At 44.1% G+C, this 24,070-nt stretch overlaps 1 protein-coding gene across 1 annotated transcript in view; it reads right to left on the bottom strand.

Moving 5' to 3' along the window:
- The window catches only part of Scp2 (sterol carrier protein 2), an 80,451-nt gene extending 56,460 nt beyond the window's left edge, over window positions 1–23,991 (bottom strand). Inside the window, exons 1-6 of the mRNA XM_041652803.1 lie at window positions 23,820–23,991; window positions 14,847–14,904; window positions 13,010–13,081; window positions 10,838–10,969; window positions 6,822–6,886; window positions 3,269–3,395 (exon numbers count right to left, since the gene is read on the bottom strand). Of these exons, the coding sequence (XP_041508737.1) occupies window positions 3,269–3,395; window positions 6,822–6,886; window positions 10,838–10,969; window positions 13,010–13,081; window positions 14,847–14,904; window positions 23,820–23,888 (523 nt within the window). The 5' untranslated portion in view covers window positions 23,889–23,991. The remainder of the gene's footprint in view (window positions 1–3,268; window positions 3,396–6,821; window positions 6,887–10,837; window positions 10,970–13,009; window positions 13,082–14,846; window positions 14,905–23,819) is intronic.
- Window positions 23,992–24,070: the final 79 nt, after the last annotated feature.

Genomic DNA, 24,070 nt, shown 5'->3' with positions numbered 1-24,070 from the left:
TAATAAATAAATAAATAAATATTTAAAAAAAAGTAAAACTGAAAAAAAAAACCTTTCATGTGATTACAGTGTGGCAAATGAGGTCTAACTAGTGCAGACTAAGTTTAAAACCAGAAGAAATTAACATCAAACTTGATGAACATAACCAAAATGGGGAGCAGGGGTTATGGCAGGGCATGGTAGGACACACCTATAATGTAGGTGCTTAAGACACTGGGGCAGGAGGATCAGAAGTTCTAGGCCAGCCTGTGCTGTATAAGACCCTCTCTCAGAAAAATAAAAACATATAAAACATTGAAAAATAAACAACAGGGGGCTAGAGAGGCGGCTCAGCAGTTAAGAGCACCAGCTACTCTTCCAGAGGATCTGGGTTCAATTCTGTAATTCTGGGCTATCTGTAATTCCAGTTTCAGGGGATCTAGCGCCCCCTTCTGGTCTCTGTGCAAGAGGCACACAGACATACATGCACACAAACAGCCACACACATACAAAGTAAAATTATTTATTTGTTTATGTTTATGGTTTTGCTTTTGTTTTTGTTTTTTGAGACAGGGTTTCTCTGTGTAGCTTTAAAGCCTGTCCTGGAACTCGCTCTGTAGACCAGGCTGGCCTCAGAGATCCACCTCCCAAATGCTGAGATTAAAGGCCTTCATCACCATCACCCAGCAAATTTTTTAAAATTTTAAAGAAAAGTAAACAACAAAATCATGAGGAGCTTTGGAGCCAGGAAATGGTATCTGTGGGATAAATGGATGAATTACGAGTACGCTGTGCAGTCTGGGTAACAGTACCATGTTAGCATAACTAATTTTTTCCTGAAGTAGGGAAAGATGAAGTCTTGCTATGGTCTCCAAGCTGGCTTAGGAGGCCTGGCCTCAAGCAATTCCCCTATAACAGCTCAGACACACACATTGATATGCTTGGCTTTATATTCATTTCTTGATTTTGGTTATTATAAGTTAGCTGTGAAAGTCTGTAATTTATTCTTTTTTAAAACAGAGTCTTAGCCGGGCGATGGTGGCGCACGCCTTTAATCCCAGCACTCAGGAGGCAGAGGAAGGCGGATCTCTGAGTTCGAGGCCAACCTGGTCTACAGAGTGAGTTCCAGAACAGCCAGGGCTACACAGAGAAATCCTGTCTCAAAAAACAAAAACGCAAAGGAAAGAAAAGTACTAGATCAACAACTCTATAAGCCCCTAAGTCTAAAAGTGAATCCCAGTATCCTTCAAAACTGATAGTCTCTCAACTGACAACCACGAACAATTTCAATTATGGGTCAGGGAGATGACTGTGGATCTGAGAGCTTGCCACACAAGCCTCATGACCTGAGTTTGATATGCAGAACCTAAGTTAAAAACCCAGATGCAGAAGCATATCTGTAATCACAACAGACCTATGAGAGACTGGAGACAGAAGCAGGAGAATCACCTGCAAACCCAAGGACCGCTAGCCTGCAGTACACAGCTCAGGGCAGAGACGGAGATGGAGGCAGGAGAATCACCTGCAAGGCCAAGGACCGCCAGCATGCAGTACATAGCACAGGGCAGAAACGAAGGCAGGAGAATAACCTGCAAACCCAAGGACCGCTAGCCTGCTTCAGTACACAGTGAGGGGCAGAAGCAAGAAGAGAGACCCTGCCTTGACACAGCTGAGTGTGAAAACTGACTCCCAAAAGTGGTCCTCCCACACTCACGCTCACATGTGCATACAAAGAATAATAAATAAACAAAACCGTAATCTGGTCACTTTCATTATCTAGAAAGCAAGGAAATTTAAGGTCTGTTTAATCGTCACATTTGTTGCAAAACTCCTTACAACTTTATTTGCAGAATAGATTATTTAAAAACCACCCAAGCTGATTACTTAACCCAGTGCTCTACTAAACACCGTGCTATGATATCAAACACACAGAAACACCTTCCACATATTGGCATGTAAAGTCAGGAGATGACTCATGGGAGAGGCATTCCGAGAGTCCCATTTCATGTCCACTAGCAACATCTAACAGTTCTGAGTTCCTCTACCCTGCCTGCCTGTGTTACCAAGCTTAACATAACTGGAGAGAGGGTATTATCAAGATGGCATTCATGTTTTTCTGCTATTATTAGTTAAGACAAGCATGTTTTTATATTTTCAAAAACAAAACTGAAAGCCAAGCTGGGTGGACTCACTCCCCAGTGCTGTGGAGGAGGGAAAGTGGAGGCTGTGTGAGCAGGGTGCTGCAGTGTCAGCACTGGAAACACAAACACATGAACAACTTACGACGACCCTCCTGGCCACACAGTGAGTAACTGGATACACCAGGGTTTCTCTCTACTTCCCAATGAGATGTTAAGCCCTCATCTGTAACATTACCAAAGGACCTCAAAGGTATTTCTAACATCATCCTCCCTCCTAAATTCTAAGGTTGAAACCGGCCTCAATGACTGGCAGATGGGGCCTGTGGAGGGAGGTAGTGAACAGCCTGCTGATGTCCCCAACAAAAGTCACATGTTGAAATCTAATCCCCAAGGTGCTTGTATTAGGAGGAAGGGCCTTCATGAACAGGATTAGTGTCTCATAAAAGAGCTCCTGGCAGGGCTGGGGGTGTAGCTCTGTTGGTAAAATGCTTGCCTAACATTCAGGTTAAAACCCCAGCACCATGTATAGGATAACAACCTATAACTCCAATTCCAGGGGATCTGATGCCTTCTTCTCTTCTCCAAGGGCACCAGGCATGCACGTGATGCACAGACTAACACACAGGCAAAACACACACACACATTAAAAATAAAGAAAAACTATTTTATTTGTGTCTTATATCTTCCAGTCCCTCCCGCGTCCTTAACAAATACCTGCTGTTTCTTACTGTACGAATATAACCAGTAATAAGCCCGAAGGGTGGTGCTGTTGCCGTTATTTTGAGGCAGGCTCTCACTATGTATCCTTGGCTGGCCTGGAACTCACTATGTGGACCAGGCTGGCTTGAACTCAAGCAGATCCAACTGCCTCTGTGCAGGAATTAAAGGCGTGTGTCACCATACCCAACCTCTAAAGCAGTGGTTCTCAGCCTTCCTAATGCTGCAACCCTTTAATACAGTTCCTCGTGCTGTGGTGACCCCCAACCATAAAATTATTTCATTGCTACTCTGCAACTGTTATGAATCATTAAAAAGCATCCTAATAGGCAGGATGCTCTTAGGTGATCCCTGTGAAAGGGTCATGTGACCCACACATACACACACACACACACACACACACACACACACACACGATTGTTTTAACATACCATATTTTTCCATATGCTCCTTCCCAGCTCTCCCAAACATCTGTGGAGCAATTGGGTGGGCAGACAATCCATACTTATTGATCAAGACATCAAGATGTTTGTCAACTGGACTAGACCGATCTCCAAACTTAAAGAGAAAAAATAAAATTTAATGAGCAGCTGGTATAAAACTGTTTCTTGCAACTTACGCTGTTGTAATGACATTTTCCTATCTTGAGAGCACAGTAAACAAAAAAAAATTGTCTATGTGAATAAAATCATTGAGAAATGCTTTGTCACAGGAAAACATGAGAAGCCAACGATTGGGAGGTAGAGGCAGAGGGTCAAGAGTTTAAAATCAGCCTTAGTTATATAGGAGTCAGAGGCCAGCCTGGAACACAAGCAACTCTGTCTCAAGAATAGATACATATTTCCTTGCTTATTATTTCTTCTTTCTCTCAGGTTTTGTTTTAGTTTTGAGAAAGGGTCTCTCCACACAGCCCTGGCTGCTCTGGACCTCGCTTTGTAGACCAGACTGGCCTAGAACTCACAGGGACCTACTGCCTCTGCCTCCCCAGTGCTGGGACCACCATGCTTGGCTTATTAATTCTTTTGAGTGTGATCCCCAGCACCTACGTGGTAGAACAAGAGAACCGACTCCCTGCAAGTTGTCCTCTGACCCCTTCCTCTTTCATGCCATGACAGATGAAGAAGACATTCAAAAGGACACACACACATATAAAACAAATACGCATGAATTTAATTTTTTTCCTAGGTTTTAAAAATATTTTGTTATTGTGTATGTGTTTTGGCTGCATGGATGTCTTGTGAACCATGTGTGCCTGGTGCCCCAGATAGTTGTGAGTCACCATAAAGATGCTGGGAATCGGATTCAGGTCTCTGGAAGAGCAGGCAGTGCTCCTAACTGCCGACCATCTCTCCACCCAGTAAATTAAAAAAAAAAAAATGTTTACCAAACATTCACTATCCACTGTTCAACAGTAACTATTCAAGACATAGGAAATAAAGGCACGAGTGTGTCGCTTAAGGTTCTTCTCATCAGACATTTAGATTAGGGGAGAAAAGAGGAAAACGGTAAGACTCAATTACCACGCAAATAATAATGCTATAAAACCAGAAACACTGAGTGGGAAGCTGGAGCTCAGGACAGCAGTCCAGAGCTTAGGTGGGGCTCTGAAGGGCTGGAGGAAAGAACACTCAGGGCAGACGGACAATGAGAATGAAGGGAAAAGCAGGAGCGTAACTGGGGATTTCAGAAACACAGCCGATCAGGATGCGGAGAGTGGGGTCTGACGGCCTGAGTTCAACCCCTGCAACCCACCGTGAACCTGATGCCTGAGGTTGTCCTGACTTCCAAACCTGCACCGTGGCATGTACACACCCACCCTCACACCCACACCCACACCCATACACATACATGGGGGAACAGGGGTAAATGCAACAAAAGAACGTTAAGGCTGTGTTTGAAGCCCCTTGAGATGACACTACAGGACAGATGCAAGCTACAATAACAACGGACAGGACTACACGCTGATCAGACTGTTTAATTATGTGTACCTCTGCCCTCGTTTAAACCTAATGATCCTGGCAGCACCCTGAAGAAGGACTTGAGGTGACTGCATCCTTCATATCTGTTCCTCTTCCTGTTGTGGCCCTGCTGACTAGATCTCTCCACTTCCCACCATCGCTCATCTGTTTAAGTGGTATCCTGGGGATACTTGCCACCAAGCCTAACGACCTGGGTTTGATCCCCGGGACCCTCACAGTGGAAGGAGAGAAGCGATTCCTGTAAGCTTTCCTCTGACTTCCAAGCAGGCCATGGTAAACCTACACCTAACCATTCCCCACTCCACCTCAATACGCACACACATACACAAATATAATTCTGAAAAATTCAAATATAGCTAATTTGCTTTATATATTCATATTCATTTAAACAAGTAATCAATGTAAAAACAGGAGATATTTTACTTTTTGAGACAGGGTGAGCTCTTAGCTATCCTGAAATTCACTATGTAAACCAGGCTGGCTTCGCACTCACAGAGATCCAACTGCCTCTGCGTCCTGAGTTATATTCTTTTATCAAATTAAGTCTTCAGAATAGTGTGTATAAATCAGACACGGTATCACATGCCTTTAATCCCAGCACTTGGCAGAGGCAAGGGGATCTCTCTGAGTTCCAGGCCAGTCTGGTCTACAAGGCGAATTCCAGGACAACCAGGACTACACAGAGAAATCCTGTCTCAAAAAAACAAAAAAACAAAACAAAACAACAAAACTGTATATTTTACACCTATGACACATCCCAATGTAGAAGTAAATCTATTTATTTATTTATTTTTTATTTAGTTTTTCAAGACAGGGTTTCTCTTAGCTTTGGAGCCTGTCCTGGAACTAGCTCTTATAGACCAGGCAGGCCTCGAACTCACAAAGATCCGCCTGTTTCTGCCTCCTAAGTGCTGAGATTAAAAGCGTGCGCCACCACCGCCTGGCTTAGAAGTAAATTTTCATTGGGAGTATTCAATACACATTATATTTAGATTTCATGAAATGACGGTTGTAAAAACAGATTTATGGGCCCAAGTTATCCCAAATACACTCAAAACTTTTCAGTAATGGAACAGAGTATTCATTTAAGCTTAAATTAGTTAAAATTAAATTTAAAATTCAATTCCTCAGTTACTTACTAGCAAAGTGTACTCTCGTGACAGATACTCTCTGTAAGAAAGCATCCCTTCTTTAAAAAGCTTCTTTATTCAGTATGTGGGGTGGGTGGGTGTGGGCATGAGATTATCAAGATGTGGGGGGGGGGGGGTCAGAGTAGAACTTGCAGGAACTAGTTCTCTTTTTCTACTACAAGTGTCCCAGGGTCAACCTCAGGTCAGCAGGTTGGCAGCCCCTCCTGCTCAAAATAGTAACTCTAAACTTCTCTTAGAAGGAAGTGTTGCTTCTGCATGGCAACCTACAAAAACTGGATAGTTGTACCAAGTTATCTGAAGGACGTAACATGGGATAAACACGGAACAGAGGCCGAACAGGAGCTTCTCCACAGAGAACTACCTAGGGGCGGCACACAGAAACAACAAATTGTTTTTCCTAAAATACCAAGGAACTTGCCCAGAGAGGAGAGTTAGAAGTTTAAGAGCACCCTCAACTACAAAGTGAGGCTGAGGCTTGTCTGTAATAATCAAATAAACTGTCAAATCATGGGCTAGAGAGAAGGCTCAGCACTTGAGAGAACTCAAGTACCTCAGGCTCCGTTAGCTGCATCCACACTGGGAGAACCAAATAAGTCCAAATCCTGAGCAGGCATACAGATACACACAACATGGCATGGAAACACACACACATACACTCACACACACACACACACACACACACACACACACACACATGCTTGTGCAAAGAAACAAAAGCAGATAAATCTTAAAATATATGTATTTTTAAAACATCAAATCATGTTCTCTGCTACTTACTGACATGCTCTATGATGGTCAGATAGACAGTTTTCTCACAGTGTTAAAACACCGAAACAATAATAAACAAGACTCACTTTCATTCCAAGTGATCCCTTCTCCATCTTCTCAAACCCAAGAGCCAACACACAGTCTGCCACACCTTAAAGGAAAAGCAATTATATTGAAATTTCAAATTTCCAGATACTCAACAAAATGTTCAATTAAATACCTCAATCTAAACAGTAATCTACTCTGGGTATGGTGGCATACACCTTTAATCCCAGCGTTTGGGAGACAGAGGCAGGTGGATCTCTGGGAGTTCCAGGCCAGCCTGGTCTAAAGAGTGAGTTTTGGGACAGCTAAGACTACACAGACAGATTGTGTTCCCCAAAAATATAGATAGATAATTTACATGAAATAAAATGCATATTACTATGGGACAATGAAATGGTCTTGTACCCTGTCACTTGTATTGTTTTAATAAAACACTGATTGGCAGTAGCCAGGTAGGAAGCATAGGAGGGACAACCAGGCAGGAAGTTGAAGTTGGACAATAAGAAAGAATTCTGGGAAGAGGAAAGACTCAGTCTGCAGTAGTCACCCAGACCAAGAGGAAGCAAAATGAGAATGCCTTGCTGATAAAGGTACCAAGCCATGTGGCTGACACAGACAAGAATTATGGGTTGATTTAAGATATAAAAATTAGTTAACAAGAAGCCTGAGCTAATAGGCCAACCAGTTTATAATTAATGTAGACCTTTGTGTGTTTCTTTGGGACTGAATGGCTGCAGGACCGGATGGGACAGAAACCTCTGTCAACAGCATACCATAACCCTATAGAATTGTTTATTTGTGCATATGTATACACTTATGTTTGTGTTTGGTGCACATGCAGATATACAGACTAGTGTGTACATGAGGCCAAAAGTCAACAGTAAGGGTTTCCCTCAATCACTCCCCACCTTGCTTTTGAGACAGATCTCCCTCTGAACCTGCAGCTCACTGCTTTGCCTATTCTAGGTAGAGAGAAAGCTCCAGGGACCCTGCTGTCTCCACCTTCCCAGCACTGGGATTGCTGGTATAGGCCACCATACCTGTGGACAGGGTATCACTATGTAGTGAGTGCTTGGCTACCTTTAAGACTGGATTTTCTACATGGGTGACAGGGATCTGTACTCAGACTCTTACACTCGGAGAGCTAACGTTTTACCCAGTCGTCTCTCAGCCCCTCAGGTTTAATAACTTAAAAATGACAGTGACAGCCAGGCGATGGTGGCGCACGCCTTTAATCCCAGCACTCGGGAGGCAGAGGTGGGCGGATCTCTGTGAGTTCGAGACCAGCCTGTTCTAGAGAGCTAGTTCCAGGACAGGCTCCAAAGCCACAGAGAAACCCTGTCTCGAAAAACCACAAAAAAAAAAATGACAGTGACAATTATTTTTCACACTTATTGTGTTAGCTTGAGCAGTGCATATGTGCATTCCAGGAACCAAACTCAAGTTGTTGGGTTTGATGGCACATACCTTTACCTACTGAGAAAATCAAGACAGTGCTTAATTCCTTCCCTGAATCTCATTATACTAATAAAATTTTCCATTGGTGTGAAATGTTTCAGTGAAAAAACAAGTACAAAAGCAGGGGCCAGAGAGATGGCTCAGTGGTTAAGAGCAGTGGCTGTTCTTCCAAAGGTCCTGAGCTCAATTCCCACAACCACATGGTGACTCACAACCATCTATAATGAGACCTGGTGCTTTCTTCTGGCCTGCAGATGTGCATGCAGGCAGAAACTGTATATATAATAAACCTTTTTTTTTAAAAAAAAAAAAAGCTATTTATAGCAGCTGGGGAGGTGGCTCAGCAGTTAAGAACACTGAGGACCCAGGTTCAATTCCCAGCACCCACATGGTGGCTCACAACCATCTGTAATTCCAGTTCCAGGAGATACAACACCTTTTCTGGCCTCCATGGGCACCAGCCATGCACCTGGTACACAGACATACAGGCAGACAAAACACCCATACACATAATAGAAGATAAAAAAATTTAAGCTACTGTAATTTTTTAAAATACGTTAAATTTAATTATGATTTTAATTAAGATTTAAAGGGGTTTCCAAATAAAATCTCAAAAGAATTGTTTGAGGGAAAGGACATTTGAAAAATTATATTAAAGTTCAAGTGAAGAACAAGAGATGACAAGAAAAAACTGCTGGAGAGTGCACTTGACCAACAGAGAGAGAGGGAGAGAGAGAGAAAAGGAGGGAGAGACAAACAGATAGGGAGGAGGTAGGGAGGGAGGACGGAGAGAGAAAGAGAACAAGGAAGGAGAAAGAGGGGCATCAACTTTATCAAACAATATGATGGCATAGCCCCAGAAGAGGTTGAAGGGCACCAGCTTACGCAGTAAGATTACAAGCTACAAAATTCAGAGCCCTGGGCAGTGGAACAATTATCAGATCGGTGGACTAGAAGAGGGTCCAATAAAAAGGCCCAGTATATTTGGAAACAGAGACTATGGTACATAGGAACATATACTTTATATAGATATAAACATAGACATGCGCACATGAAAATATTTGTCTACCAAAAAAACTGTGCACAAATAACGCTGCTTATGGGATCGTTATTCATAACAGCCAAAAAAATAAACAATAATGTCCATCAAAAGATGAACACACAGATAAGATACAGCTTAGCCATGAAGTAGAATATCATTTGGCCAGAAACGGTGATAAGATACTGACACGTGCTCTAAGAATGAACTTTTAAACAACAAATTGAGTGAAAGCAGTGACAAAAGGCATGTATTACACGACGCCACAGATAGGAACAGATGAGTTTGCAGAGACAGACAGCAGGTGGTAGGAGTGAGAGCCCACAGTGGGGAAGAAACAAGGACCGCCAGCTGCTGATGCTCTGGAGCTGGGATCTTACTACCTGAAACAAGGTTTTCATTACAGGTGATAAAATGCTCTAAAATACACAATGATGAAGGCTGCACATATGACTACCACCTCATCAGAGTAAACTTCATGATTTGGGAACTTGATTTCAATAAAGCCTTTGGGAGGCACTGGGGAATACTGCTTAGCGGTACAGTGTCTGCCTGGCGTCCTCGAGGCCCTTGGTTTCATTGTCAATACCACAAAAACAAATAATAAAAGGTTCTTTTTAAAAGCAGTATGTTTTATATGTTAGTATGTTATAAAGCAATCTCTCTCTGGTGGCAACTCAGCGAAGTGATTAAAAGGGGACATTAACCCCGTATTTATTTAAGGACAAGAACCAAGAAGATGGCTCCGCAGATGAAGGGACTTGCCACCAAGCCTGACAACCTGAGTTTATTCCCCAGAAACCACATGGTGGAAGAAGAAACCAACTTCTATAAGTTGTCCTCTGGCCTCAACACATGTGCCTTGGTGAGTTCAGACACAGACACACAAACAAATGGTGGAGGAAGGTCATTGGCTAATAAAGGAACTGCCTTGGCCCATTTTATTGGTTGAAAGATAGGTGGGAGGAGTAGGCAGAACAGGACGCTGGGAGGAAGAGGAAGTGAGCTCAGTCTCGACAGCTCTGCTCTCCGGAGCAGACGCCTGAGAGAGACGCCATGCTCCTGGCTCCTGGGCAGACGCACACTATGAAGCTCCGACCCAGGATGGACATAGGCTAGAATCTTCCTGGTAAGCGCACCTTGGGGTGCCATACACAGATGATTAGAAATGGGCTAAATTAATATGTGAGAATTAGCCTAGAAGAGAATGGGCCAAGCAGTGTTTAAATGAATACAGTTTGTGTGTTGTTATTTCGGGCATAAGCTAGCCGTGCGGGCGGCTGGTGCTGGGGACGCAGCCCTGCCGCCCTTATTACTACAAACAAACACATATTTTAGAAAAAAAAATTAAAAAGAACATTAGAGCAATAAGCAAACACTTTGGGGCTGGAGAGACATCTCAGTGGTTAAGGGCCTCACAACCATCTGTAACTCCAGCCCCAGGAGATCTTTTGGCTCTGCGGTCACAGCATGTGGTGCACAGATATATGAGCAAGCAAAACACCCATACACAAGACAAACTACAACCTTAAATAATAATAATAAGCAAACACGCCTTACCTCCTTGAATTAGTTGCCGGGCCATAAACAAAGCCGTAGAACCAGTAGCGCAGTTATTGTTGACATTAACTATAGGAATGCCAGTCAGTCCCAAACCGTGATAGATAGCCCTCTGCCCGCAGGTGGAGTCACCTGCAGAAAAACAGGTAAGAACTTTAACATCCACAGCATAGAAATGCCCACGTGATAATTCTCTCACTGCTATTGCTGACCCTAGCGTCCTACACAGGCAGGCCAGTGATGCACAATGACCTGAGTCAGAAACAGCACAGCACTACCTCCTATTGTGCAAATATAAAAAGTGGTCACAACAAATGTTTATATGCACTTTCTTTCCTTTTTTTTTTTGACACAGGATTTCATGTAGCTCAGGATAGCCCAGTATTCACAACAGGTCTCCTGTCAGCCTCCTGAAAGCTCAGATTCCAGGCCTGAACATCGCACAGGGCAGTAAAGAAGCATGCACTTTTGACGGCTTCTTCTTCCTGTCTCCTTCTGTTTCAGCCAGGATGGGAACCTGCACCCTGGTACTTGCTATACTGTGTCCTTAATCACAACCTTGCAGCTTACACTTTCTTTATATGCTACAGAGGTGGAGAAGGAAATAAATAGCCAGGTGACTTAGTGAGGGTTTCTATTGCTGTGAAGAGAAACTGCGACCATGACAACTCTTATAAAGGAAAACATTTAATTGAGGTTTACAGTTTCAGAGGTTTAGTTCATTCCATCATGGTCAGACATGGTAGCATGCAGGCAGACGTGGTCCTGGAGAAGTAGTTGAGAGTCCTACATCTTGTAGGCAACAGGAAGTAGACTGTTTCACTGGGAGTTATCTTGAGCATAGGAGACCTCAAAGCCCACCTCCACAGTGACACACTTCTCTAACAAGGCCACACCTACTCCAACAAAGCCACACCTCCTAATGGTGCCACTCCCTTTGGGGACCATTTTCTTTCAAAAAACCACATCCAGTAACACACACAGAGTTGTGTGATAAAGGAAATGATGGTTCATCGACACTTGATTCTCACACATAAATTGTTAAAGGCCATCACAATATGATTAAATGTCACCATTTATTTCATATAAACATTCCACAATTTAAACCATGCTCAGTAGCACAGACTGTGTTGGCTACCTAGGAGGCTAAAGTGGAAGAACTGCTGAAGTCTACAGGTTAGAAACCACCATGCCAATAATGTGAAAACTGCATCCAAAAAAACCTTCAGGGAGCTTTGTGGCTAAGAAATGTAGCTGAGTTACGAGAGTGTGTGCCTAAAATGCAAAGAATCTGGGTTCAATGCCCAGCACTACGTACAGGTAGGGGGTGGGGCACTCCCATTATTCCATCACTCAGTAGATACGGCCAATAGAATCAGAGGTTCAAAACCATCTTTGAATTTCAAGCCAGCCTGGGCTGCATGAGACCCTGTCTCAAAAAAAAAAAAAATCTTTTATCACTAAGGTTCTGTATGTACCCAGGCTTACATAAAAAAGTGACCCACACTGAATACAAACATGACTTTCCCTCACAAATAACATGGCCCACAAAGGCAGGAACGCTGGAACAGACAGGGTCTCAATATGTAGTTCTGGCTGTCCTGGAACTCACTAGGTAGACTAGGCTGCTGGGAACTCACAGGCATCCACCTGCCTCAGCCTCTCAAGCATTGAGATTATGGGTATGCACCACCATACCCAACTAAAATTTTTGTTTGTTTGCTTGCTTGCTTGTTGTTTTATGGGGTTTTGTTTTTGTTTTGTTTACTTAGTTTTTTGGGGGGTTGTTGTTGTTTTTGTTTGTTTGTTTTCATTTTTTCCAGACAGGGCTTCTCTGTATAGCTTTGGAACTAGTCCTGGAATTAGCTCTGTAAAGCAGGCTGGCCTTGAAATCACAGAGATCCGCCTGCCTCTGCCTCCCGAGAGCTGGGATAAAAAGCGTGTGCCACCATGGCCAGCTAAGAAATATTTTTTAAGTTCTATGAAAAAGCTTTTACCAACTGAGTCATATTGCCAACTCCAAAAATTGGTATTTTAATCTGTCTCCTGTTTTAATACCACAAAGCCAGGAACAATGACTCAGAGCCAGCACACTCCTGAGGTTTAACATTCATTATGAATTTGTTATCAAATTTATGTGCATAATTTTAGAGCATTCTGTTTATTACATACCGTACACATAACCAACACATGCCTGCTCCACAGCGGAATAAGGAATCTGGGCATCTGCCAATGCCTTCAGGCCTGGAAAAACAAGAGGAGTTCATCAAAAAGCACTTGACAAAGTGGCTTCAGGTAAGGCAAATTCAGTGAGATTTCCTTCAGATGCCACTGATTTCTTTATTGTCTGTTCAGTTCAAATGACAACGTCACCACCACATCAGCTTAGAGCCCCCTTTCTCTTCCACGCTACTGCACCGCTTTTCTCTATCTTCCTTTTGATGTCCTCTGTCCTAACTGCATCCCAAAATAAACACAAATTCTAAGAGTCTCTATTCTCGTGCAGCCCAAGATGGCCTATAATCAACTCCGAATCAACAGAAACTTAAGCTCATGAAAACTCCCCAACCACTCCACCTCTTTCCTTTCCTACCATTCTTGAGTTGACATTTTTCTAGTTATTTCAACAGTGCAAAGATTTCCCAATTTGTCCCTTTCTGAGAAAAAGAAAGAAAATGATGTAGGTCTCTCTGGGGGAACACAGGCAGCTGATGAACACCAAATGTTTCTAGACTAGGGGGTCCTGCATGTGAAGCCAAGTCTTTGAGTTCCTGCTCCTAAGTGTTGTTTATCCAAGTCTTTCCAGTACTAGTTCTCACTAGAATAAACAATAACAAAGTATATCGTTTCATGTAGGTATGCCTCAGCCTAGTGATGGAAAAAGAATTCTCCAGGTTGGTTCATTAAAACGAAGAGAGGTAAAACCATCATACAGGCATCCAGCTACATCTTAAATGTAAGCATCCCTTCCCCAGGAAAGGAAAACCCTGGTTTGTTATAACTACAGGGAACACACATCAGAATTACGTTATCTGCTTAGCAGTTGTGGAGGTTTGAACAAGGATGGCCCCAAAGGCTCATGAATTTGAATATCTGGTTCCCGGTTAGTGAACCGCTTAGGAAGGATTTGGAGATATGACCATGCCTGAGGAGGTGTGTCACTAGGGGTACGGCTCTAAGGTTTCAAAAGCCCAGCTAGCTCTCTTCCTGCCTGCTGTCTGGGGATCAGGACGAAAGCCCTCAGCTGCTGCTCCAGAGCCTGTCTGCCGCCATGCTCCCCACTATGATGGCGGTGGACTCACCCTCCGAAACTGCAAGCAAGTCCCCAGTTAAATGTTTTCTTTTCTAAATTGCCTTAGTCAAGGTATCTCTGCATAGTAAGAGAACAGAAACCAAAACAATGGCCCTACTTTCCTTTCCCCAGCTGCCTTTGCCATCTGTCCTAGCTGTCGTCTGTTGCGGGAAGGACAGGGCTCATTTGGCTTGCCCCTCATTTCGCCGTCTACCACTGAGGGAAACCACTGCTGACTGGCTCCCTTTCTGTCTTGCTCACACGCTCATGCGTAACTCACACAACTCTGGACCACTTGCCCAAGGAATGGTGTCACCCACAGTGGGCTGGGCTTTCCTACATCCGTAAGTGTTAATCCCCTACAGACACGCCCATGGGCCAATCTGACCTGGACAAAAAAAAAAAAAAAAAAAAATCCCTCAGATGAGACTCCGTTTTCAGATGATTCTAGGCTGTGCCAAGCTGGCAAAGTTGACACCATCCCAACCCACAGCTTAATAACCCAGGAAAGTGTTTGATGCCTTCTGCTCTAGCTACACGGCGGCTCAACACGTCCATGTATCTTTTCCTTCTCTGTCCACCACACCCACAGACAAGCTCCACGGAGTTCTTCCCCACGACTGTGTTTCTTTCTGTGCTTACAAGGCTGCTCCACACATGGAATAAGCACAGACCACACAATAAGCTATTCAATGTTGGAAAATATTTTTCAGTTACCTGCTTCCTTTGCCATATCAGGATAATCTATTAAATTCTCACTTCCAGGCTTTATGAACTAGAATACAAAAGAAAGAATGATAAATAAAAACAGGTATAAAGTTTCGTTTTACAACAGTACCACAGAAATTCATTCAGTCATTCATTCAAAAAAGAAAAAAAACCCCAGCTGTACTGGGCTAAGTGGGTAGAGTAACCAGGTATGGTGGCCAAGGCCTATAATCATGGCAGGAAGCTTGCTACACCCCCCCCCCCCCCAAAAAAAAACAGGGCCAGCAAGTGAAACATTTCCTGTACAAATCTGAGAATCCGAGGTTTAAGCCTCAGAACCCAGCATGGAAGGAAAGAATGGAGTCCCAAACATCATTCTCTGATCTTCACACATAGGGTGTTCTCTCTCTGTCTCTGTCTCTGTCTCTCTCTCTCTCTCTGTCTCTCTCTCTCTCTCTCTCTCTCTCTCCCTCTCTCTCAAGTATCCACCATGTTCCTTTACCCTGAACATTAAAACATCCAGTCCTTAGGGAGCTTCTAATATAATACAAAATAGGCAATAACACTAGCACCATTAAGTACTGAATAATTTGGCAAAGACCAATGTAAGAGACAAAATAAGAAAACTTTCCATTTATTTATTTAGTGTGCAGAGAGGACAACTTAGAAGAAGAGGTTCTCTCCTCCACCATATACACTCAGGTCATCAGGCGTGGCGGCAAGCACCCGCTGAGCCATCACCAGGCCCCACACTGCTGCTCTTCCTGTTGAAATCTGGCTTGCCAAGAGATAGAGTCATATCTGATACTTGCTCATATCTTCAGGTTAATCTCCGGTTTTACATTGCTTTGGTTGAAGTCTATGAAATAAATCTGACCTGACACAGATAGACAATTAGATAAATTTAAATATTCCTTTTTTCCATGTCCGTGTGCACTACGCATGTGAACAGGTGTTGTGATCTGGCTGCCCTCACTCCCCCTGACTGATAGCAGAACTTCCTTGTGGTCTGAAATAGACAAGGATGTCTGTGTTCTTTCTGCTTTAGCTCCGGGCAAAATAAAGGTTGCTGTTCTTCCACCTGAAAAGAAGCCTCCATGTCTCAATCCCAGCACACGCGCGCACACGCGCACGCGCGCGCGCGCACACACACACACACACACACACACACACACACGCCAGTCTCAGCTATCCAGGCTGCCCCAGACGGGCAAGTGGAAGTCCCACCAAGATCTGGAAAGTGGGGATACGTGAACAGGGTAGCTCCGTCTGCTGGTTAAATCAAGGAGCGTATTGGGGAAGGTAATGTGTTTTTTTTTTCATCCCCAGAGATACTCTGAGGGACACCCTCCAAAAGACTAGCAAGTTTAAAGAAGAGGCGGGAGGGTGAACTGAAGGCCTCAAAAAGTAACTGAAACTCTTAAAGCAACAAAGCACGGAAGTAACAAGGAAGACAGCCGAAGATTTTGTACAAACAATAGCTCAAGTTAGCCCCTGGTTTATTACGAGAGGGGGTTTAAATGTTCCAGACTGGGAACAAGCCAAGTCAGATTAAAAGGAGTATGTGTTTCTTCATCCCCAGAGATACTCTGAGGGATGCCCTGTGGAAGACTGGCCAGTAGGGAAGTAATAAAGAGGAGGCAGGAGGGTGAATTGAGGGCCTCAAAAAGATAGAATATGTACAGATGTATGTTATTATGTTGATTGTGTTGACTTTTGTGTTCTGGACTGGAGACATTTGATTCTGGGAACTGCTAAGAAAGGTATTTTGACTTTAAAATATGGGCCTCCCAGCACTTGGGAGGCAGAGGCAGGTGGATCTCTGTGAGTTCGAGACCAGCCTGGTCTACAGAGCTAGTTCCAGGACAAGCTCCAAAGCCACAGAGAAACCCTGTCTCGAAAAAAACCAAAAAAATAAAATAAAATAAAAAATAAAAAAAAATAAAATATGGGCCTAAGGATTTGATGCTTTGGAAAAGAGGTTCTGCTTTTGTCTCCACAGAGGATGAGAACCTGTGGATTCATTGCAAATTTATGTGGTTTGATTCACCGAGACGAGACCCCCTGAAATGTTGATGTAAAATACCCGCAAGAATGCAGTACCCCCCACTCAGCAGGAAGTAGCCAGACAGGTTGACAACACGCAAATTCCCTAAAAGATTGTTAAAGTGAGGTCCCGTCAATGGTTCCAGAGCAGCGAGCCTGCTTCCCTGAGTTCTGCTCCGCTCCATGTCAGAAGGCAGCTGGAACACAGCTTTGATAGGTGGCAGTGGTGAAAAGCATGTTGCCCTGGCCCAGTCAGTGCCCAGCCTGGGGGACACCACGGCAGTGTCAGGAGTATCAGTAAATATGGCAACAAGTGCTGGACCACAGAAGATCGGCAGAAGAGAGACCTTGGAATCACCGCAGCTGTGATTGCTGTTATTGCCACCGCAGCTACTGCTGCCAGAATCGCTCTCTCCCAGACAAATATGGACCTTGAACCAACAAGTGGCTCTGGTTCAGGAGAAGTGAACTATCTTTGGACTTTTCAACAGCTAACATGTTCTAGCTTTTATCATGTTATATGCATTACTCCTGGCACTGTATTGCATGCTTCTGCTACTGTTATGGAACTCAACCGTCATATGACAGGGGTTTGGAATGCTGCTTTTGTTAATTCTACCATCCAGTTAGTGCGTGCTAGATGGTTGCAGAGCTGGTCTGGCTCGTTGGCGCTGTCAATCCTGGGGATATTTGGTTTAGGGCTATGTGTCTGGGTAGCCACGGACGGGCAATAATTGGGGGCAGGATGCCACCTAAGACAGGGAATATTAGAGGGCTAACCCCCACGACAGGCAAGGTATTCTACGCAAAGTAACAGGACAGGCACCATTTATTTTATAAAATAAGACAGGGGGAGTTGCTGTGATCTAGCTGCCCTCACTCCCCCTGACTGACAGCAGAACTTCCTTGCGGTCTGTAATTGACAAGGATGTTTGTGTTCTTTCTGGCAGGTGGTTTTCCACAAGAAGCAGTAGAGGTATAAAAGTCTTTAGCTCCGGGCAAAATAAAGGCTGCTGTTCTTCCACCTGAAAAGAAGCCTCCATGTCTCAATCCCAGCACCCTCCCCCCCAGTCTCAGCTATCCAGATTGCGCTGGCACGGCAAACAGGCATGCGTACGCACACATACACATGAAGGCCCAAGGCTGGCATTGAGATTCATTCTGCTGTGGTTATCCACCTTAGTCATCAAGGCAGAATCATTCACTCAAACCCAGAGTTTTCAACCTGAATAATTCTGCAGCAGCTTGCTCTGGGGATCCCGTCTCTGCACTCCAATGCTGGACTTACAGCTTGGCCACCTACCTGGTAATTACATGGGTTCTAGCAATCCAGATTTGTGAGCACTTTGACCATCGAGGTTTCTCCCCAGCCCTATTCTTTCTTTCTAATCCTTTCTTCAAATAGTGCTAGGGATTAAACCCAAAGCCTGGCCAACCATAGTGGCACACACTTTTGATCCCAGCACTCAGGTGCAGAGAAGAGGCAGGCAGATTTCTATGAGTTCTAGGCCAGTCAAGTCTACGTAGCAAGTTTCAGGCTAGTGAAGGCTATAGAATGAGGCCCTGCCTCAAAAAACAAAAAAGTCACCGGGTGGTGGTGGTCCACACCTTTAATCCAAGCCCTCAGGAGGCAGATACAGGCAGATCTCTGTGAGTTCAAGGCCAGCCTGGTCTACAGAGCAAGACCTAGGACAGGCTCCAAAGTCCACAGAGAAACCCTGTCTGGAAAAACAAAACAAAAGCCAAACAAATACAAAAAAACAACAACAAACAGGGTCTTGATATGTGGTAGGTAAACATTCTATCATTGAGCTACAACCCCTGCCATGGATATTTCTTTTTAATACTAAGTAAAACTCAACAGGTAGAAATAATTTTAATGTGGAAATTCATAAGGTGTTATAAAAAATCTTGTGCTTTGACCCAGGCATGGTGATGAGTGCCTATAATCTCAGCAACAAGGAAGGTTGAGGCAGCAGGATCACTTGAGCCCAAGAAGTTTGGGGCCAGCCTGGGCAAAGTAGAGAGACCATATGTCAACAAATGGGAAAGGGAAGGGAAGAGTCTGTGAGATGGCTTGGTAGTAAAAACACTAGTTCAAAGACCTGATGTGAATTCAGTCCCCAGGTCCCACAAAATAACAGGAGAGAGTTTACACACACACACACACACACACACAAACAAACAGTCAAATCTCAAGTCTTTATTGATCCAATCAGTGGATCCATAAACGAATGACTCGATTATTTAACAAATTTGTCTTTCAGAACAAACATTATCCATTGGTCATCTAGAAAACAGTGGTTCCAAGGCTGAGACTGTATCTCAGCAGACAGAGTGCTTGCTTAGCATGCAAAAAGTTCTGGGTTTGACTCCCCCAGCACTGTATAAAACATGTGCAGGGGCTCCCAGGTGCAATCCTAGCACTCAGGAAGTGGAGGGAAGAGGGTCAAGAATTGGAGAGTCATCTACTGTTACATGGGGCGTTTGAGGGCAGCCTGAGACTACATAAGATCCTGTCTCAACATATAATAAAACTAAAAACAATGAGTAATTCTAGCTAGGTGTGGTAGCTCATGCCTTCAGTCCCAGCACTCAGGAGCAAGAAGTAGGCAGATCTCTGTGAGTTCAAGGCCAGCCTGATCTACAAAATCAGTTACAGGACAGCCAGGGCCAGGTAGAGTGACCTTGTCTCAAAAAACAAACAAAACAGTAATTCTGTAAGTTACACACTTCTTCCAAATTTGATATTATATAATTTCCTATCAGGATTCCCGATTTTCTCCTAGGAACTTGAATTTTATGATTTGTAATAACCACAACTAGATGACTGGTTCCTTTTATTTGCCAGTTTAAAAGAGAACAAACAGGTTCACTAATGTCCTACAAAGATTTGCTTTTAAGATATAAAAGAATTATTTGGAGACAAAAGTAATGGGCTTTAATCAAAACCATTATTGTGTTTAAAGGTCAAATGGTTGGACTGGGGAAGTGGCTGGTAAAATGCTTGCCTTGCGTTTGAGAACACACTTAAAAATCCCCGGTGTAGTCCGCCTACCTACGATTCCATACCTAGGGTAAGCAGAGACAGATCACAGGGCCTCCCTGGGCAGCTACCAACCTACCTAGGGAGTCAGAGACAAAGGAGAAGCTCCATCATGAAAGAACAAGGCAGACAGAATCTGAGGCATACCCCCTGAGGTCTTCCAGTCTGTCTCTCTCTCTCTCTCTCTCTCTCTCTCTCTCTCTCTCTCTCTCTCTCTCACACACACACACAGTTCAAACTGTCCAAGCTTTGGTCATTGAGAACTTTTGCAAGTTGGCACCTGACTCTTGACATAACCCAAGTGGGCCCTGATTTCTTCACAATTATGACAAAATTCTCCAAACCTATCTCAATCATTTCTTACCTCACCTAGATTTTGTAATTCCTCCAGTCAACCAGTCCTCTTAATAGAAAAGATATTTCAAGGGCTAGGGTACTGGAGGGATAATTCACTTGGCAGAGTAACGCACATGAAGCCCTGGGTTCTATCTCCAGGACCACATAAACAGGACAGGACAGCACACGCCTGTAATCTGAATATTCAGGAGGTAGAGGCAGGAAGGTTAGAAGTTCAAAGTCATCCTCAGCTACAGAGTTTGAGGCCTGAATGGGATAAATAAGATACTTTCTCTGGAAAAAATAAAAGATATTTCAAGACCTCAGTCTTCACATCAAGAATATAACTGATATGGTTACTGTTTCTAGGTGTCTTGAAGAGACAAAACTAAGTATTTTTAAAAGATGAAAAATCTCATATACTCACATTAATACTTCCCACTCAACTTTAGTATGTCAGTGTGCTTTATCTGTTGGTTTGTTTGTTTGCTGTTGGGTTTGTTTGGGGTTTTTTTTTTTTTTTGAGACAAGATTTTTTTATGTAGTGCAGGCTATCTTCAAACTTCCTATCTTCAAAACCTAAGATCTTGTCTCAGTGTTAAAGCATTTTCCTGGCATGCTCTGGGTACCAACAACTAATTTACAAGAAGTAAGAACGGGGCTAGCAAGATGGTTCAGTAGGTCACACAAGTCTGGTGACCTAGACTCCCACAACCCACAAAAAGATGGAAGGGCAAAATCAACTCTGTAAAGTTGTCATCTGAGTGCGCTCTCTCTCTCTCTCTCTCTCTCTCTCTCTCTCTCTCACACACACACACACACACACACACTTTTTTAAGTTTAAAGGAAGCTTTCTGAGCATGAGCAGAGTTTACCATCTACTGAGTTTCACCAGAAGACAACGTCATAGCAAGCTGACTTTTCCCTGAAGTCATTTCAAATAACCCCCCACCCCGCCCCCGACCCATGGCAGGACGTTTGTATAGAAACGTATGTATGGATGTGTTTGTATGTTTGGACGTGTTTTCTAAGAACAAAGCTAGGAAGACCACACCACATGGAGGATCTTTGTGGTAGTTGGGTTTGTTTGGTTTTGAGATAATTCTGTTGTCACCTACAGAGCGCTAGGACTACAGGGGTGTGTCACCAAACTGGCTTCTGTCCTCTTTTAATCTTCTAATATTTTCTGGCATCTGTCCTTATAATTTCTGCTCCAATGCATATTGTTACTCGTTGATTTAATGAGATTTGGGGAAGAAAAAGAGATAACTTCATGCCTTCAATCTTCCATGCTTAGCTAAAAATTCTAAGTTATCTTTTTTTTCTCTTTCTTCATCTTTTTTGTTTGTTTATATGGTTTTTTAAACTACCTTCATTTTGTTAGTGTGTGAGTGTGTATGCGTGCAAGTGTGTGTGTGTGTGTGTGTGTGTGTGTGTGTGTGTAGGGCCCACTCACTCTCCAGTACACATGGGGAGGTCAGAGGACTTAAAAGGAGTCAGCACTCTCCTTGTAGTACATGAGGACCAGGGACCAAACTTGCTGTCAAGCTTGATGGAATGAACTTTCACCCAGTGACCCTCTTGCTAGGCCTCAGTCTTTGTTTAAGATAAGGTTTTATGTAATCCAAGTTACTGAACTTGCTGCTACGAAAGTCGAAGATGACCCTGAACTTCTGATTCTCATGTCTCCACCCTCAGAGTGCTGGAACTCTGGTGTGCATCACCTCGTGGCTGATGCAAGGCTGGGGATGGAACCAGGGTCCTGCATGTTGGGCAAATACTCTACCAAGAAAGTTAGAGCCCCAGCCCAAACTTGCTTTTCCCCCCTCATCTTTGCTCACATCTAACACACAGCACCTGTACTGAACATATGCTTAAATGATAAAACCATCTTTTATTCCATTCCTCTTCTCCAAGGAATATTAATGTCTCTTTACCTCAACCTCTCAAATGGGGGGGGGGGGGATAAGTGTATCGTATTTTTTCAGAAAATATGCTTTTTTCTATACAGTCCATATACACAGCCATTAAACAACCATTGGAAGACTTTAAAATGGGACATGCGAGCAGGGTGTGGTGGGGGAACACCTGCATCCCAGCACTGAGGAGGTTTGAGCAGCTGGATCAGAAGTTGGAAGCCAGCAAGGTCTATATGGTAAGATGCTGTCTTTCTATTTTTTTTTTTAAGCTAGAAAACACTTTAGAAAGTTTTTACTACCTACCTGTATCAGAAGCTCCCCCTCCAAGAAACAGTGGGATACTCTCTAAGCTTTGTAAACTATCCATCAGCTTTTCTATTTGCATGCTTCAGTGAGCTGCAAGCTCTCAGCCTGCTACTAAGATAATACAAAGCTTGCCAGGAATGCTGGTGAACGACTTTATCCCAGCACTCAGGAGGCAGAGACAGACAGATCTCTGTGAGTCTGAGGCCAGCCTGGTCTACAGAACAAGTTCCAGGGCAGTCAAAGCTACACAGAGAAATCCTGTCTTGGAGGTGGGGGGAAGATAATATAAAATTTAAGGCTGTTTTCTCACAGAAAAAAAAAATCTCTCAAGGAACTCTTTCACAAAGTATAGCCGTCTAATATTGATCAACTAACAGTCATTGTCTTTAGGCACCAGGGATTATCATTGTGGGGGATACAGTAGCTAATAATCGTGGTACCCACCCTGTAGCGATGCATTAGGAGAATATAGACATCTAAACAAAACAGTTCAGTGTATCGAAGTAAATCAGAGTTAAGTTCAAGGTTCTGTGAGTAAGCCAAGATAATCAAGGGTTTACTAGAAGATAAGACCTGAACTGTCCCTTTAAGAGCTCAAAGAAGTTAACCAGGGGGTGTCAGCAGGAGCAAGTAGTGCCACTAGGATGCAAAGTGGCAGAAGATTAAGACAGAAGCTGCAGGTAACTTGGCATTACTGAGGCACGGAGGGGAGTCCGGGTATTGAGAGGAGGCTATGGGCGTTTCTGGTCGCCTTGGTATCAGAAACAGCACTGTGGTCAGAGGATGGAGGGAACTTGCACCTGCCTTAAGACCGCCTGCAGCCGCACCTGCTGTTATCTGAGAAGGGCACCTATGGCCACTACAGAGCTGGTGGCATTCACGATCTCCTCTTTTTTCTGTCGTTCAGCCCTGGCCTCTGTCCAAGCTTCAAATGTTTTTCTGTCGTTTTGATTTGCTTTGCTTGGTGAAACAAGGTCTTGCTACATAGTCCTCTATGACCTCGAACTTTTCTGGCTGCAGCTCCGAAAGCTCACAGTACACAAAGATGTGAGCCACCTGGGATTTAGAATCTAAGGAGTGTGAGGTCTGGGTTATCTTGGGGGCTCCTTCATAGGCTCGGCAGCGAGAAAGGGGGAAACAGGAAGGCGAAGAAAAAAATAGCTGAGAGAACAAACCCGAGACATTTCGACCCTAGAAGCAACACCATAAACTCCCAAGTGGCCTCTCTGAAGCCCACGCGACTCTAGGAGGGATGGGACAGCAGTGCGGACGGTGGCCGTTCACCGGCCATGCTTCCCTGTCACCTCGGGGCCTCACAGCTCCGTTTACCTTGGTCATGCCAACGCCGACCACGAACACGCGGCGCAGGCGCGGGGACTTCAACGCGGCAGAAGGCATGGTTCCAGCAGCGGACGCAGAGGAAAGCGCGACAGGAGCCGTCTCCAGCACACCGAAGCCTGCGCTCAGCGGGGCGCTTTGAGGACCCGGTACCCAGCCCTAGGCGTCGGAGGCGGGGCCTCGGCGTCGGGGGCGGGGCCGGGTGATGTGGGACGGGGATCGGGCAGAGGGAGCGTGTAGAG

This window comes from Microtus oregoni, unplaced genomic scaffold, assembly GCF_018167655.1.
Source record: "Microtus oregoni isolate MIOR12 unplaced genomic scaffold, Mior012 000005F_ref0000423, whole genome shotgun sequence".
NCBI lineage: Eukaryota > Metazoa > Chordata > Mammalia > Rodentia > Cricetidae > Microtus > Microtus oregoni.
This window is presented reverse-complemented; position numbering and strand designations above follow the sequence as displayed.